Raw genomic sequence first — 13,328 nt, 5'->3', positions numbered from 1 at the left:
CCAGCCATCAGAAACAGATCACTCTCCACTCAGAATGCTCATGATAAAGATACAGAGTGGTCTGGCTCGGCATCAAACAGCCTTGTAACACATGCATGCATGCAAAGAGAAAAAAGATAATGTGATCAGACACAGATTTTATGGAGGGTAAAAAAAGTTTCAGTTTCAGAATTTTTTAACCGTATTTTTCGCACTATAAGGCGCAATGGATTATAAGGCACACTATCAATAAACATCTATTTACTGGTCTATTTTCATACATAAGGCGCAGCAGATTATAAGGCGCATTTTATGTGACACTAAAAAGGAACAGGTGTGTTGCCATGGTTCCCTTCTAATTCAGCAGGTCTTGCTGCTGGGTGGCGACACCTGTAAAGCTTCTTTTCGAGTCAAATGAGTGCTAGATGGTAATCTACACAGATTTCTCTTCCGTGTCTCTTTAGCTTAGATATTCAGATTTACACTAAGGCTGGGTGCAGCAGCATTAGCATTAGCAGCTAATGCCGCCAGACAGCTCTACACAGGGGAACCCTGAGTGTTAAGGGCACTGACCAATTTTTTTTTCACCTAAAACAAAAGAGCATAACAAAACATGCTTGATTAGTTAACTGACTGCACATAATATATAAAGCATTAATAACCTTCAAGTTTGCATTGCAGAGGTCCCACCCAATCTAAGGCTCCGTTCACATTTCAAGCTACGTTGCTCAAATCAGATTTTTTTCCTACAATCAGATTTGTCTATCTTGACGGTTCACATTCACAAATGTAAGTGATCTGTAGCTGTGTGTAATGTGAACAAATCTGTCCCTGAAACACCGTCTCACATGCTGCACATTGATACCTGTATAAACGTCTCCTTTTTCACCAACAACAAAAACCCTCATATTAGAGAGACGAGAGACTTTATAAAGAAAAATGGATGAGTTAGCAGCTCATACGTGGAGCATCTTTTGCTGGAGTGGAGAGTAAACAGCTGGTCTGAAGTTCATGCTCAGGTCCAGGAGGTGAAAAAAGGCCAGGCGGTTTGCTTTTGCTGTTTTTTTTTTGCAATTATAGCTGCACAGCTGCACCAAGAGATGTGTGGGTATGAGAGAGAAGCATGTAGCACTAATGCTAATGCTAATGCATAGGTGCATGAATTCAAATTTGGTCATTCACATTAATGTTGCATGTCCATGGATTGGATACGTATCCGATTTAGGACCACATATGGAAGCTGCTCAGATTTAAAAAAAAAAAAAATCAGGTTTGGCATGTTCACACAGCAATGAAAAAAATGAGATCTGAGCCACATTGAGCAAAATTCACATTTGAGTCATAAATCTGGTAATGTGAATGTAGTCTATGTTGCCTGCTTCAAAAAACCTGATCAGGGCCATTTCTTGGCGTACCCACTCAAAAACAAATTATTTAAAAAAGCGTGCATACACACACCTGAATGCTTTTTCCTCTTTATAACTCAAAATATATGTTTAAATGTGCGCAGGTGACCCAGTCTTGTATTCCGCCTCCATTTACCAATAAAAACTCCATGCAAATCACTCACTGAATATTTAAATATGGGATTTTCCATTCATCCTGAGCATGAACGCGGAGGACTGCACAGCAAAGAAGCGATATTTTGGAGAGTGTGAAGCAGAAGACGAGTTACGGAGGTCGAGGAGAAAGAATGTGTTGTTTGGCCTTAGCCAACATGTAGATGCAGCAGTTAATAATGAAGCTCCACAAGCTGAAATTACAGAGGTTAAATAAAAGTCTTCAGTCTTCAAAAACCTGCTTTACCCGCGCTCATTTTCCAAGGATTGGTAAAACCTGTAAATGAACATTTATTGCCTGATTCAGTAACATCGGTCTCTATAAATCTGTGCCCAACCTTCATTAACCAGTTGTCGGTTTGTCGATTGGCTAGATCTTTGAGTTATGCCAAAAACGCCATTATACCAGACAGTGCATCACTTATATCTGCCTATTTATAGAGCTAATTTATGTAATTTATTATGGAGTATAATTTGTTGCCACAATAATAATAATAATAATAATAATAATAATAATAATAATAATAATAATAATAATAATAATAATACTTTTTAAGAACTAGATGTTCTGGTCATTTAAATATTTCCACTTAGAAACTGCTTATTTTACTACCTGCATCACTTATTTCTGCCTATTTATAGAGCTAATTTATGTATTTTAATGCAATTAGGTACAGCTGTTTATTATGGAGTATCATTTGTTGCCACAACAATAATAATAATAATAATAATAATAATAATAATAATAATAATAATAATAATAATTATTATTATTATTATTATTATTATTATTATTATTATTATTATTATTATTATTATTATTATTTTTATTATTATTATTATTATTATTATTTTTATTTATTTTTTTTTTTTTTCTGGCCAGATTTCTGTCCGTGGGGGACCAAATGCAAAAATGCAGCAGCTTGCACCTTCATATTTGAAGATTGAGATTGTTGTTTAATTTTTTTATTTAATTCATTTATGTTTGTGAAATTTTGCTCCCTGTCTGGATGTACATCTTTCCTCGCTCAATAAAAAAGTGACTCTGTGGTTAGCGCAACCACAGACTTTTATCCAAAGCTTTTATTTTGACAGAGGTGTCAGAAGGACACAAAAGCTGAGGCTCTCCGCTTGCGAGCCTGCCTCTCCTTTCAAAATAAAAGTCTCGGATAAAAGCCTTGGATTCAGAAGGCTTCAGATACAAGACAATTCAATTATTTAATCAATATTTTCAGCTTTAGTATTTTTTTATTGGTAAATATGTATGATTTCTGCATTACAAGAGAATATGAATATAGCTATTTTGGTAAATAACTAATGCGCATATTAATTTAGCTGGTAACATTTCTTTTGACACTAGTTTTTTTTACAACAAAAACAGAACAAGTAAAAAAAGTAAAAAAAAAAAACAAACAAACAAACAAAAAAACAAATACAGAACAATATAAACACACTCATAATCACACACAGAGCTCACTGACTGGGAATATACTGAATATTTAGAGCAGTAAATTAAGATTAGAGATTAAGGAAGCGGGCGGGTTGTGTAATTCTGTGGATTATTATCTCCGGCTTCACGCGCTGCTGCTGCTGCTGCTGCTGGCGGACTGAGGGAAGCTGGAGGGAAATAAATAAATATGGTAAATATTATGATTTTAGTTTAGTTCAGTTTATGTTTTAATGATGTTCGTTAATTAAATCGCGATTTTTTTTTATTACAGAGCCTGACGTGGCCGGTAAATCAGTGATATTGAGTTATTTAGGGAGTCTGATGTTAAAGATATTACATTATTTAGTTTTATTATAGGTTTTGTCTTTTCTCGGTTTAAAGCTATGATCTTTAAGTGCTGCTGAGGTGTTTCTATATGCAAATGCATTTACCTAGTAGATCTGTGTCCCCAAACGTTTGGCTAAATGTTGAAGAAATCTGATTATATGATGAAATTCAAATAACGTTTGGTTAAATGTTGAGAGTCAGAAAACATCTGTCTAAATGATTGAAGTAATCGAACATCTATCTAAATGGTGAAATGTCAAATACTTTTCGAGCTGTGTCCAAAAACATTTGACTAAAGGTTAGAATGCAAATATGTTTGGCTAAAAGAGTGTTGGCCTACAACATTTGCAAACAGTTGGAATGATGGTGAATTTAATATACTTTGGCTTAATAGAACTGTCAAAAATCATTTGGCTAAATAGGGAATGTAGATGCGTTTGGCTGAAAAGTTTTGCTAAAGGTTTACTGTTTGTATTCAGACCTGTCATTTGAGTATTGTAATTATATTTTTTTTAGGAGCTTGATCAACATGTAATCATTTGGAATAGTAAGAGAATGAAATTAGAATATAAAAATGCTTCAAAATCATAAAAAAATAAAAGCTTTTTAAACAAGTCGAAAAACTGGCTTATTCACATTAATCATCTCTCAGGCTGTACAAAAATAGGGTGATACTGCTGTAAAACAAATTTAGTATATTTTATGATTGTATTATTTTTTTATGTCAATTTTTTTCCCCCAATTTTCTCCCAAATTGTATTTAGCAAAGCTACATGAATGGGGTTCAAACCTGGGACCGCTGGACCACCAAAAATATATATTGCCGATATAAAAAACTATAAAATAATAAGAATCTGGTGAAACATAAAAATGATCTAATGCAACAAAAATATACCCCAATATTGCAGAAGATATAGTGCAAGCATATAAACTGCAAAAAAAAGCAATTATTGAAAAATCTGTTCAAGCTCCAGAATAAATAACAGAACAAATAAAAAATAGACTACTTTCAAAACAAAAAACTGCTTTTATCACAATATAGATTTTTATTTTGAATAGATACAAAAATGAAGATAATACTATCATGTATAATATGATATGGGACACCCTTAGTATACACTCTTCAGTCCTCAAGGACAAAAGAAGGCAAGAATAGAGAGACGTAAGACATAAATAACACAGATCTACTGAATAATAACGCATCTTCTGATCTTTTTTCCAGAACTTCAGAAGATACCCAGCCTGGACAGCCTGTGAAGAGAGACGCCCCATCCTGCCCGAGGAGCCATGAGTCTCCTGCGCTGGTTCTCTGCCACTGTGGGCCGGATCAGCACCTTCAGATCCTATCAGATCGTGCTGCTGTTGGCCGCAGCCCTGGCCGTGATGGCGTTCTACTACTTCGGCTCAGAGAAGCAGAACTTCTCCAGCACCACGAAGCGAATAAAGCAGAACCATGCGAGCCACAACTCCAACCGCAACGACGCTGACCTGTCTGAGGACACCAGGTTCATCCATCACGAGGAAAAGAGCGGGATCAGGCAGCATGACGATGGGTTTGAGAAGAGGCCAGGTGAGCCCCAGCAGTATCACGCCCTCATGATGTTCACCAAGGTGGACAAGAGCCGGACTCTGCAGAATAAGTTTGAGGTGGCCATGCGCTCCATGGCTAAACACGGCCGGTTCCTGGAGGACGAGGTCCTGGTTCTTCACTTCGTCTCTGATGAAGCCAGTAAGGAGCTGGGTGTGAGGATGCTGCCTGAGCTGCTGATGGAGGCAAGCTTTCTGTATGAGGTAAGAACTATGGAGTAAAAAATGCATGTGAACTCCCATCTCATTCCTATTTTAAAGAGTTTAATATAATGATCAACTCTAACTTCTATGGAAAGCTTTTCACAAGGTTTAGGAGTGTGTTTATGGGCATTTTAAGCTCTATCCGGACAGGATTAGTTTCTCAGGGTGACGTCTATGAAAAATATTTCACACTCTACTCAGTGATAAAACTCCTACATCTGGTCTGCAATTGAAAAAACAGGAGCACCAGTGAGTTTTTAGGCTTTCTCGGTCACGTGACATCATCACGTTCAGTAGCTCCTCCATTTCCACTAACTGTTGTGTTTTTTACGTGGATCTCCGTGGAAACGCATGCACAATTATGGTAATTATAGTGACCAAATTGCTATTTTATTTGTATTAACGAGGTGATTAAACTCAGATGAAAATTAGGTCCCACTGTTTTGATTGCAATTAAAAGTAATTATTTTTTTATTCAAATTTTATAAATGTGGCAGTGTGTTTTTGTTCTGTTAAAGTTTTTGTTTTATACAATTTAAACAATCGTAGAATCGTATATATAGAATATAAAAGAATATAATAAAATAATAGAAATAGAATAAAATAGTATAGGTTTCGTTATAGAATGTTTTTTATGTTAAGTGGTTGATGAGGTGTTGCTTTTTCGATGGTGTTTTTACTATTAAGTAGAGTAAAATAGTATAGAATTCTGTAGAATAAAATGTTTTTTTTAAGTGGTTGATGAGATGTTGCTATATTTTAGGCGGTGTTTTCTAATGTGTTGCTGGGTGGTTGCTAAGGTCTCTCTAAAGAATAAGTGTTGGTTTTTAAGTGGTTGCTCAGGTATTTCCATAAAACAGATAAAATAGTATAGAATTCTATAAAATAGAAGGTTTGATGAGGTGTTTCTGTATTTTAGAGGGTGTTTTCTAATGTGTTGCTAGGTGGTTGCTAAGGTCTTTCTAAAGAATAAGAGTTGGTTTTTAAGTGGTTGCTAAGGTATTTCCATGAAACAAAAAACAGTATAGAATTCTATAAAATAGAAGGTTTGATGAGGTGTTTCTGTATTTTAAGTGGTGTTTTCTAATGTGTTGGTGGGTGGTTGCTAAGGTCTTTCTAAAGAATAAGTGTTGGTTTTTAAGTGGTTGCTGAGGTATTTCTATAAAACAGATAAAATAGTATAGAATTCTCTAAAATAGAAGGTTTGATGAGGTGTTTCTGTATTTTAGAGGGTGTTTTTAGTGTGTTGCTAGGTGGTTGCTAAGGTCTTTCTAAAGAATAAGTGTTGGTTTTTAAGTGGTTGCTGAGGTATTTCAATAAAACAGATAAAGTATTATAGAATTCTCTAAAATAGAAGGTTTGATGAGGTGTTTCTGTATTTTAGGTGGTGTTTTCTAATGTGTTGCTAGGTGGTTGCTAAGGTCTTTCTAAACAATATGTTGGTTTTTAAGTGGTTGCTGAGGTATTTCTATAAAACAGATAAACTATTATAGAATTCTATAAAATAGAAGGTTTGATGAGGTGTTTCTGTATTTTAGGTGTTTTTTTAATGTGTTGCTGGGTGGTTGCTAAGGTCTTTCTAAAGAATAAGTGTTGGTTTTTAGGTGGTATTTCTATAAAACAGATATAATAGTATAGAATTCTCTAAAATAGAAGGTTTGATGAAGTGTGTCTGTATTTTAGGTGGTGTTTTCTAATGTGTTGCTAGGTGGTTGCTAAGGTCTTTCTAAAAAATATGTTGGTTCTTAAGTGGTTGCTGAGGTATTTCTATAAAACAGATACAATATTATAGAATTCTATAAAATAGAAGGTTTGATGAGGTGTTTCTGTATTTTAGGTGGTGTTTTCTGATGTGTTGCTAGGTGGTTGCTAAGGTCTTTCTAAAGAATGTGTTGTTTTTTAAGTGGTTGCTGCGGGATTTCTATAAAACAGATAAAATAGTATAGAATTCTCTAAAATAGAAGGTTTGATGAGGTGTTTCTGTATTTTAGAGGGTGTATTTTAGTGTGTTGCTAGGTGGTTGCTAAGGTCTTTCTAAAGAATAAGTGTTGTTTTTTAAGGGGTTGCTAAGGTATTTCTATAAAACAGATAAAATAGTAAAGAATTCTATAAAATAGAAGGTTTGATGAGGTGTTTCTGTATTTTAGAGGGTGTTTTTTAGTGTGTTGCTGGGTGGTTGCTAAGGTCTTTCTAAAGAATAAGTGTTGGTTTTTAAGTGGTTGCTGCGGTATTTCTATAAAACAGATAAAATAGTATAGAATTCTATAAAATAGAAGGTTTGATGAGGTGTTTCCGTATTTTAAGTGTTGTTTTCTGAAGTGTTACTAGGTGGTTGCTAAGGTCTTTCTAAAGAATAATTGTTGTTTTTTTTAAGTGGTTGCTGCGGTATTTCTATAAAACAAAAAATAGTATAGAATTCTATAAAATAGAAGGTTTGATGAGGTGTTTCTGTATTTTAGAGGGTGTTTTTTAGTGTGTTGCTAGGTGGTTGCTAATGTCTTTCTAAAAATATGTGTTGGTTTTTAAGTGGTTGCTGAGGTATTTCTATAAAACAGATAAAATAGTATAGAATTCTATAAAATAGACGTTTTGATGAGGTGTTTCTGTATTTTAGGTGGTGTTTTCTAATGTGTTGCTAGGTGATTGCTAAGTTTTTCATGTTAAACGATGTTGTTTGCTAAGTGGTTGCTGAGGTGTTGTAAATAAGTGTAGGTGTTGGTTGTTGAGGTGTTGCATAAAACCCATTTGAGCAAGCCAGAGGCAGCAATACAATTGTATTTATATGTGAAGATTCAAAGGGGGGCCCATCATCTTCTTGTCAAAACTTCTCATTATTGATTATTGATAAAAAGTAATTCTGTACATAATCACACACAGTCTGTTGCTATGTTGAGGTAAACTGATATAATCGTAGTGATGATGTAATGAAAGTACTGATCTGAGGCAGGTAGGAGATGGGCACACACACAATGAGCCCATGTGATCTTCAGTGCCTCGTGCCAGAGGATAGAGAGGTCACACAACAGACATTTCCTCTCCATCGTAACACAGACAAACACTGTATATCTCTCCATCCCAGAGCTCCCACAGGAACACCCACACCAGCAGCTATTCCACATGCTACACATAATCTATCATATCATTCAGCTGTTTATTATACACCAAAACATCTTATCCTAGCACAGCCAAGGAACATAGAAAATATAAATCATGTTTTAATGGCTCCTAAAAAACGTATCCATGTCTCATTTACAAAAAAACTACCTACTACTGTTGGTAAACCTTTTGGAAAAATTTTAATAGTATCAAATAGGTCTGCACATTATATAGTTTTAGCATAATTGTGAACATGTGCAATAGTCACATTGCAAGATGTGCAATTTTATAAGATGCACTTAATTGAAAACATAATGCTCCTACTTGTATGATACAAAAGGACAATTTTCACTATCACTTTCTATGACATATTCTCATTCTTATTTGAAAGGGTTTAATATGATGATCAACTTCAACTTCTATGGAAAGCTTTTCACAAGGTTTAGTAGTGTGTTTTTATGGGAATTTCAAGCTCTATCCGCATGGGATTAGTTTCTCGGGGTGACGTCTATGAACAATATTTAACATTTCTACTCAGTGATAAAACTCATGCATCTGGTCTGAAATTTAAAAAACAGGAGGACAAGTGAGTTTTTTTGGCTTTCTCTGTCACATGACATCTCATGTTCAGTAGCTCCTCCTTTTCCACTAACTGTTTTTTATGTGGATCTCCGTGGAAATGCATGCCCAATTATGGTAACTACGGTGCTTGGCATTGCCCAAATTGCTATTTTATTTTTATTAACGAGGTCATGAAACTCAGAGATGTGCATCCGGACGGGATTAAATTACTGCACAATATATATTTTAGCGTCATCATTGTGAACATGTGCAATAGTCACATTGCATGATGTGCAATTTTATAATACACTTAAATGAACACATAACACTCCAACTTGTATGATACAAAAGGACAATTTTCACTATTATAATTTTCTATCACATTTTCAATACACACATTATTAAATCTGTTAAACTCTTGTTAAATTGTAGGAATGCATTGAAATTATTTACTGTAAAAAGCGTTTAATGTATTTTTGTCTTGCTTTACTAAAAAAAACTAAACTACAACTTAAAAATATTAATGCGTATTAACACATATTTTCTTTATACTCCAGTGGACACACCAATGAAGCACAATATGACCTAATCATCAACAACATTGTTTCTCTGTCTTTTTGCTTATTTTGCTTACAGAATTTTAAATATCGCAATATATATTGCAAAATAACAAATTATCTCAATGTCAGTTTTTTTTTTTTATATCATGCAGCTCTAATATTAAATGTAGGAACTCCTGAGCAGGAGCTGTATAACTTTTACATTGTGAAAGTACGGCTGTACAGTATATCTTTCTACATAATAGTCAATCTTTAACTTTTCGAAGCTTATTTCAGAATTTATTCTGCAGTGCACTGCAATACAATTTACAATTCAGATCGTAAACACTGTAGTAAAGTTTTGAGTGTAGTAAAATGTAATGTGGAGGCGTAGCTTTAGTAGAGATAATGTTCTAAACATACTAAACAAGCTAATCTGCTTAGTACAGTAGCTTAGTGTAGCTCTATATATGCATGTTAAACAGTAAATCCGCATTAATTAGTAAGTTAATTAGTTTATTAGTTAATTAGTGATTTTGTTTTGTAGTATTTTATCCTGCATTGTTGTACTTTTAATTCCTAATGTTCTCTGATTTTATCACACTCTTATTATTACTATTTAGTATTTTTAAGTATATTGGGGAGTACCATAGAGCGTACCATAGAGGCTTTTCAGCCCAATCTGGACTATTATCCTTTCTGTTAATTTATTATAAATTTTATAAAACAAACATATGGAATTAAAAGTACTACAATACAGGTTAAAATACTACAGTACAAATTTACTGATCAACTAATTAATGTTTAGGGTGATTTTATGTACAGGGCTTCAGACTAACACCCTCCCACTGTCCTGGGGATGATAAAAATTGGCAATAAAAATAGCACATGGGACGGGATTTAAAGTTCTTTCGGGACAGAGAATTTGCGTGTGGTAAAACAGGTTATGTGCAGTTTTTGAGGAGACCACCTGCTAGCACACTGCCCACACTGCCAAAAGTACCAATTGCTCTTATATAATATTAAAATTTTCTGAGAACCTGATTTTTGGGTTTTATTGGCTGTAAGACATAATTATCAATAATAAAATAAATGAACGCTTAAAATGTTTCACATTTTGAACTGAATTACTGAAATAAAGTAACTTTTCAATGATATTTAATTTTTTTGAGATGCACTAGTATACAGCTCTGGAAAAACAATAAGAGACCTCTTAAAAATGATGAGTTTCTTTGATTTTACCAAATTGAAAACCTCTGGAATATAATCAAGAGGAAGATGGATGATCACAAGCCATCAAACCACCAAACTGAACTGCTTGAATTTTTGCACCAGGAGTAAAGGCATAAAGTTATCCAAAAGCAGTGTGTAAGACTGGTGGAGGAGAACATATGCAAAAAAAATGCAAGAAAACTGTGATTTAAACCCTGGGGATATTCCACCAAATATTGATTTCTGAATATGAACTTGTTTTCTTTGCATTATTTGAGGTTTGGAAGCTCTGCATCTTTTTTGTTATTTCAGCCATTTCTCATTTTCTGCAAATAAATGCTTTAAATTACAATATTATTATTTGGAATTTGGGAGAAATGTTGTCTGTAGTTTATAGAATAAAAGAACAAAGTTCATTTTACTTAAATATATACCTATAAATAGCAAAATCAGAGAAACTGGTTTGATTTAGAAACTGAAGTGGTCCAGAGCTGTAAATGTATATATCCTCGATGACCAAAAGGATTGCAGTGGTATACCGTTGTTGGGTATATCCGCAATAAAAAGTTTGATGGTTGTAATACTGTGTTAATTTGCTTAATACCAGTTTTGAGGAATGAACAGAGAAACCTATCAGTTTATTACTAATTTCACCAAACAAGCAGTTTATTAATTGGGAAATCAGCAGATTGGTTCATAATGATAATGATAATGTCATTAATGTTTGTTTTTTTCTGAGGGGGGCATGGTTGGGACATGGATGACTAGATTGATGGATGATTGATTAATCCTAGAGGGAAATATGTAATAAAAATAAGAAAAAGAACAAGAAGAATTCTGATAGCATAAATTCATTGCATATTTTAGAAAATATCATTATACCATGGTAATCACCATTCCACACTGGAATTGGGGAACAAGGGGATGGCAGTGAAGAACATTAATATATTTTATAAAATTATGAACAGATTTCTTCTTATACTATTGCCAGAATAACAGTGACTTGTTTTAATCAAAACATTTGAGATTAGTTTTAAGTATAAACCAGTGAATTTACAGTAGGCTGCTGGATGTCTGCAGATCTGTGGCCACATGGTGGCAGTGTTGCTCTTTGAGTGGAAGCCTGGATCTCATGCTGCTTCCTGTGGTAGAAGTGGAGTGGGTTCAGGTATGTGGATGTATGTGTTTGGCCTGTGGTGGTCCGGATCGGGTCTCAGTACCTGGATATGTGCTGTTCTGACTCCAGCTGCTGGTTCTGGATTAATCACTACATGGCGCTCCTAAAACAACATTCAGTAACTTCAGTTTCAGTTGCTGTTTTCGTATTTCAGATGCTTACCGTTAATAATTTGGTAAAATCAAAGAAACTCATCATTTATTTTAATGTGTACAGTACAGGCCAATAGTTTGGACACACCTTCTCTTTTTCAGTGCGTTTTCTTTATTTTCATGACTATTTACATTGTAGATTCTCACTGAAGCATCAAAACTATGAATGAACACATGTGGAGTTTTATGTACTTAATAAAAATGAGCTGAACCTCCACAGTCACCGGACCTGAACCCAATCCAGATGGTTTGGGGTGAGCTGGAGCACAGAGTGAAGAAGGCAAAGGGGCAACAAGTGCTAATAAACACCTCTGGGAACTCCTTCCTTCAAGACTGTTGGAAAACTTTTCATTTCAGGTGGCCACCTCTTGAAGCTCATTGAGAGAATGATGCCAAGAGTGTGCAAAGCAGTAATCAGAGCAAAGGGGGGCGATTTTGAAGAAACTCAAATCTAAACTTTTTTTTTAATAGTTATTTCAGCTTTTCTTGTACATAAAACTCCACATGTGTTCATTCATAGTTTTGATGTCTTCAGTGAGAATCTACAATGTAAATAGTCATGAAACTGAAGAAAACGCATTGAAAAGGAGAAGGTGTGTCCAAACATTTGGCCTTTAATATACATTATTGTTTGTGACTGGTTGCATTACATGAATGACCAAATTATTTGTAGTGTTGATGACATGATATATCTCAATATTGATTTTTTTTTTTGTCCCACCCCCAAAAGTAATAATGACCTGAACCATAATAACATATTAAAAGTGCAGGACAGAATGTGTGGAAGAACTTTGAAGTCTGGATCTTCATTGTTAGATGTTATATTGATTAATGAAGCGACAGCATCCTGCTCAGAGTGGACAATAGCCTCTCCTGCCCAGCAACATCCCTGCTTACAATGATCCTTTACCTTGGATCAGGGGATAGTTTGTGCAGTTTAGAACAGTTGGACTTTAGCCAGCCGTTCAGATTATCATTCCTTTAATCCACTTCCACCCACCCCACACACACATACATATAGACACACACACACACACACACACACACACACCACGAGATAATGAGCATAGGGCTTAATGTAGCATCCCATAGTAATCCACTCTGCACATACAGTACACCATGTGCTGCTCAAGCACTTTGATTAATGCTGCTTTATTGTATTCCAAAGGCATTATCAGTCTGGTTGGTTGTAGGCAGATGAGTGGTATAAAATATCCCGCTTTCTCTCGTGGAAAAAGTATACTTAAATACTGTTGCAGGCAATCAATTAATCAATCAATCAGTCAACCTTTATTTTTGGGAAGAAATATTGAGGGTGACCCTCATTTACAATGTTGCCGAGCCTTTATAACATCAAAGGGATTGAACATATTTAATGATAATTTAAAAATAATAAGAAATAAAATAGTAAAAAAAAAGAAAAGTACGCATTTAATAAAAATATTGTGTAAAACAGGAAATTCTAAAATAAAAAAACTAATTTGA

General features: G+C 34.5%; 1 protein-coding gene across 1 annotated transcript in view; it reads left to right on the top strand.

The window, feature by feature from the left end:
* Nucleotides 1-3,081: 3,081 nt before the first annotated feature.
* The window catches only part of xxylt1 (xyloside xylosyltransferase 1), a 65,946-nt gene continuing 55,699 nt past the window's right edge, over nt 3,082-13,328 (top strand). Inside the window, exons 1-2 of the mRNA XM_007252576.4 lie at nt 3,082-3,178; nt 4,538-5,106. Coding sequence (XP_007252638.3) covers nt 4,603-5,106 — 504 coding nt within the window. The 5' untranslated portion in view covers nt 3,082-3,178; nt 4,538-4,602. The remainder of the gene's footprint in view (nt 3,179-4,537; nt 5,107-13,328) is intronic.

The sequence above is a fragment of the Astyanax mexicanus genome, chromosome 16 (assembly GCF_023375975.1).
Source record: "Astyanax mexicanus isolate ESR-SI-001 chromosome 16, AstMex3_surface, whole genome shotgun sequence".
Classification (NCBI taxonomy): domain Eukaryota; kingdom Metazoa; phylum Chordata; class Actinopteri; order Characiformes; family Acestrorhamphidae; genus Astyanax; species Astyanax mexicanus.
This window is presented reverse-complemented; position numbering and strand designations above follow the sequence as displayed.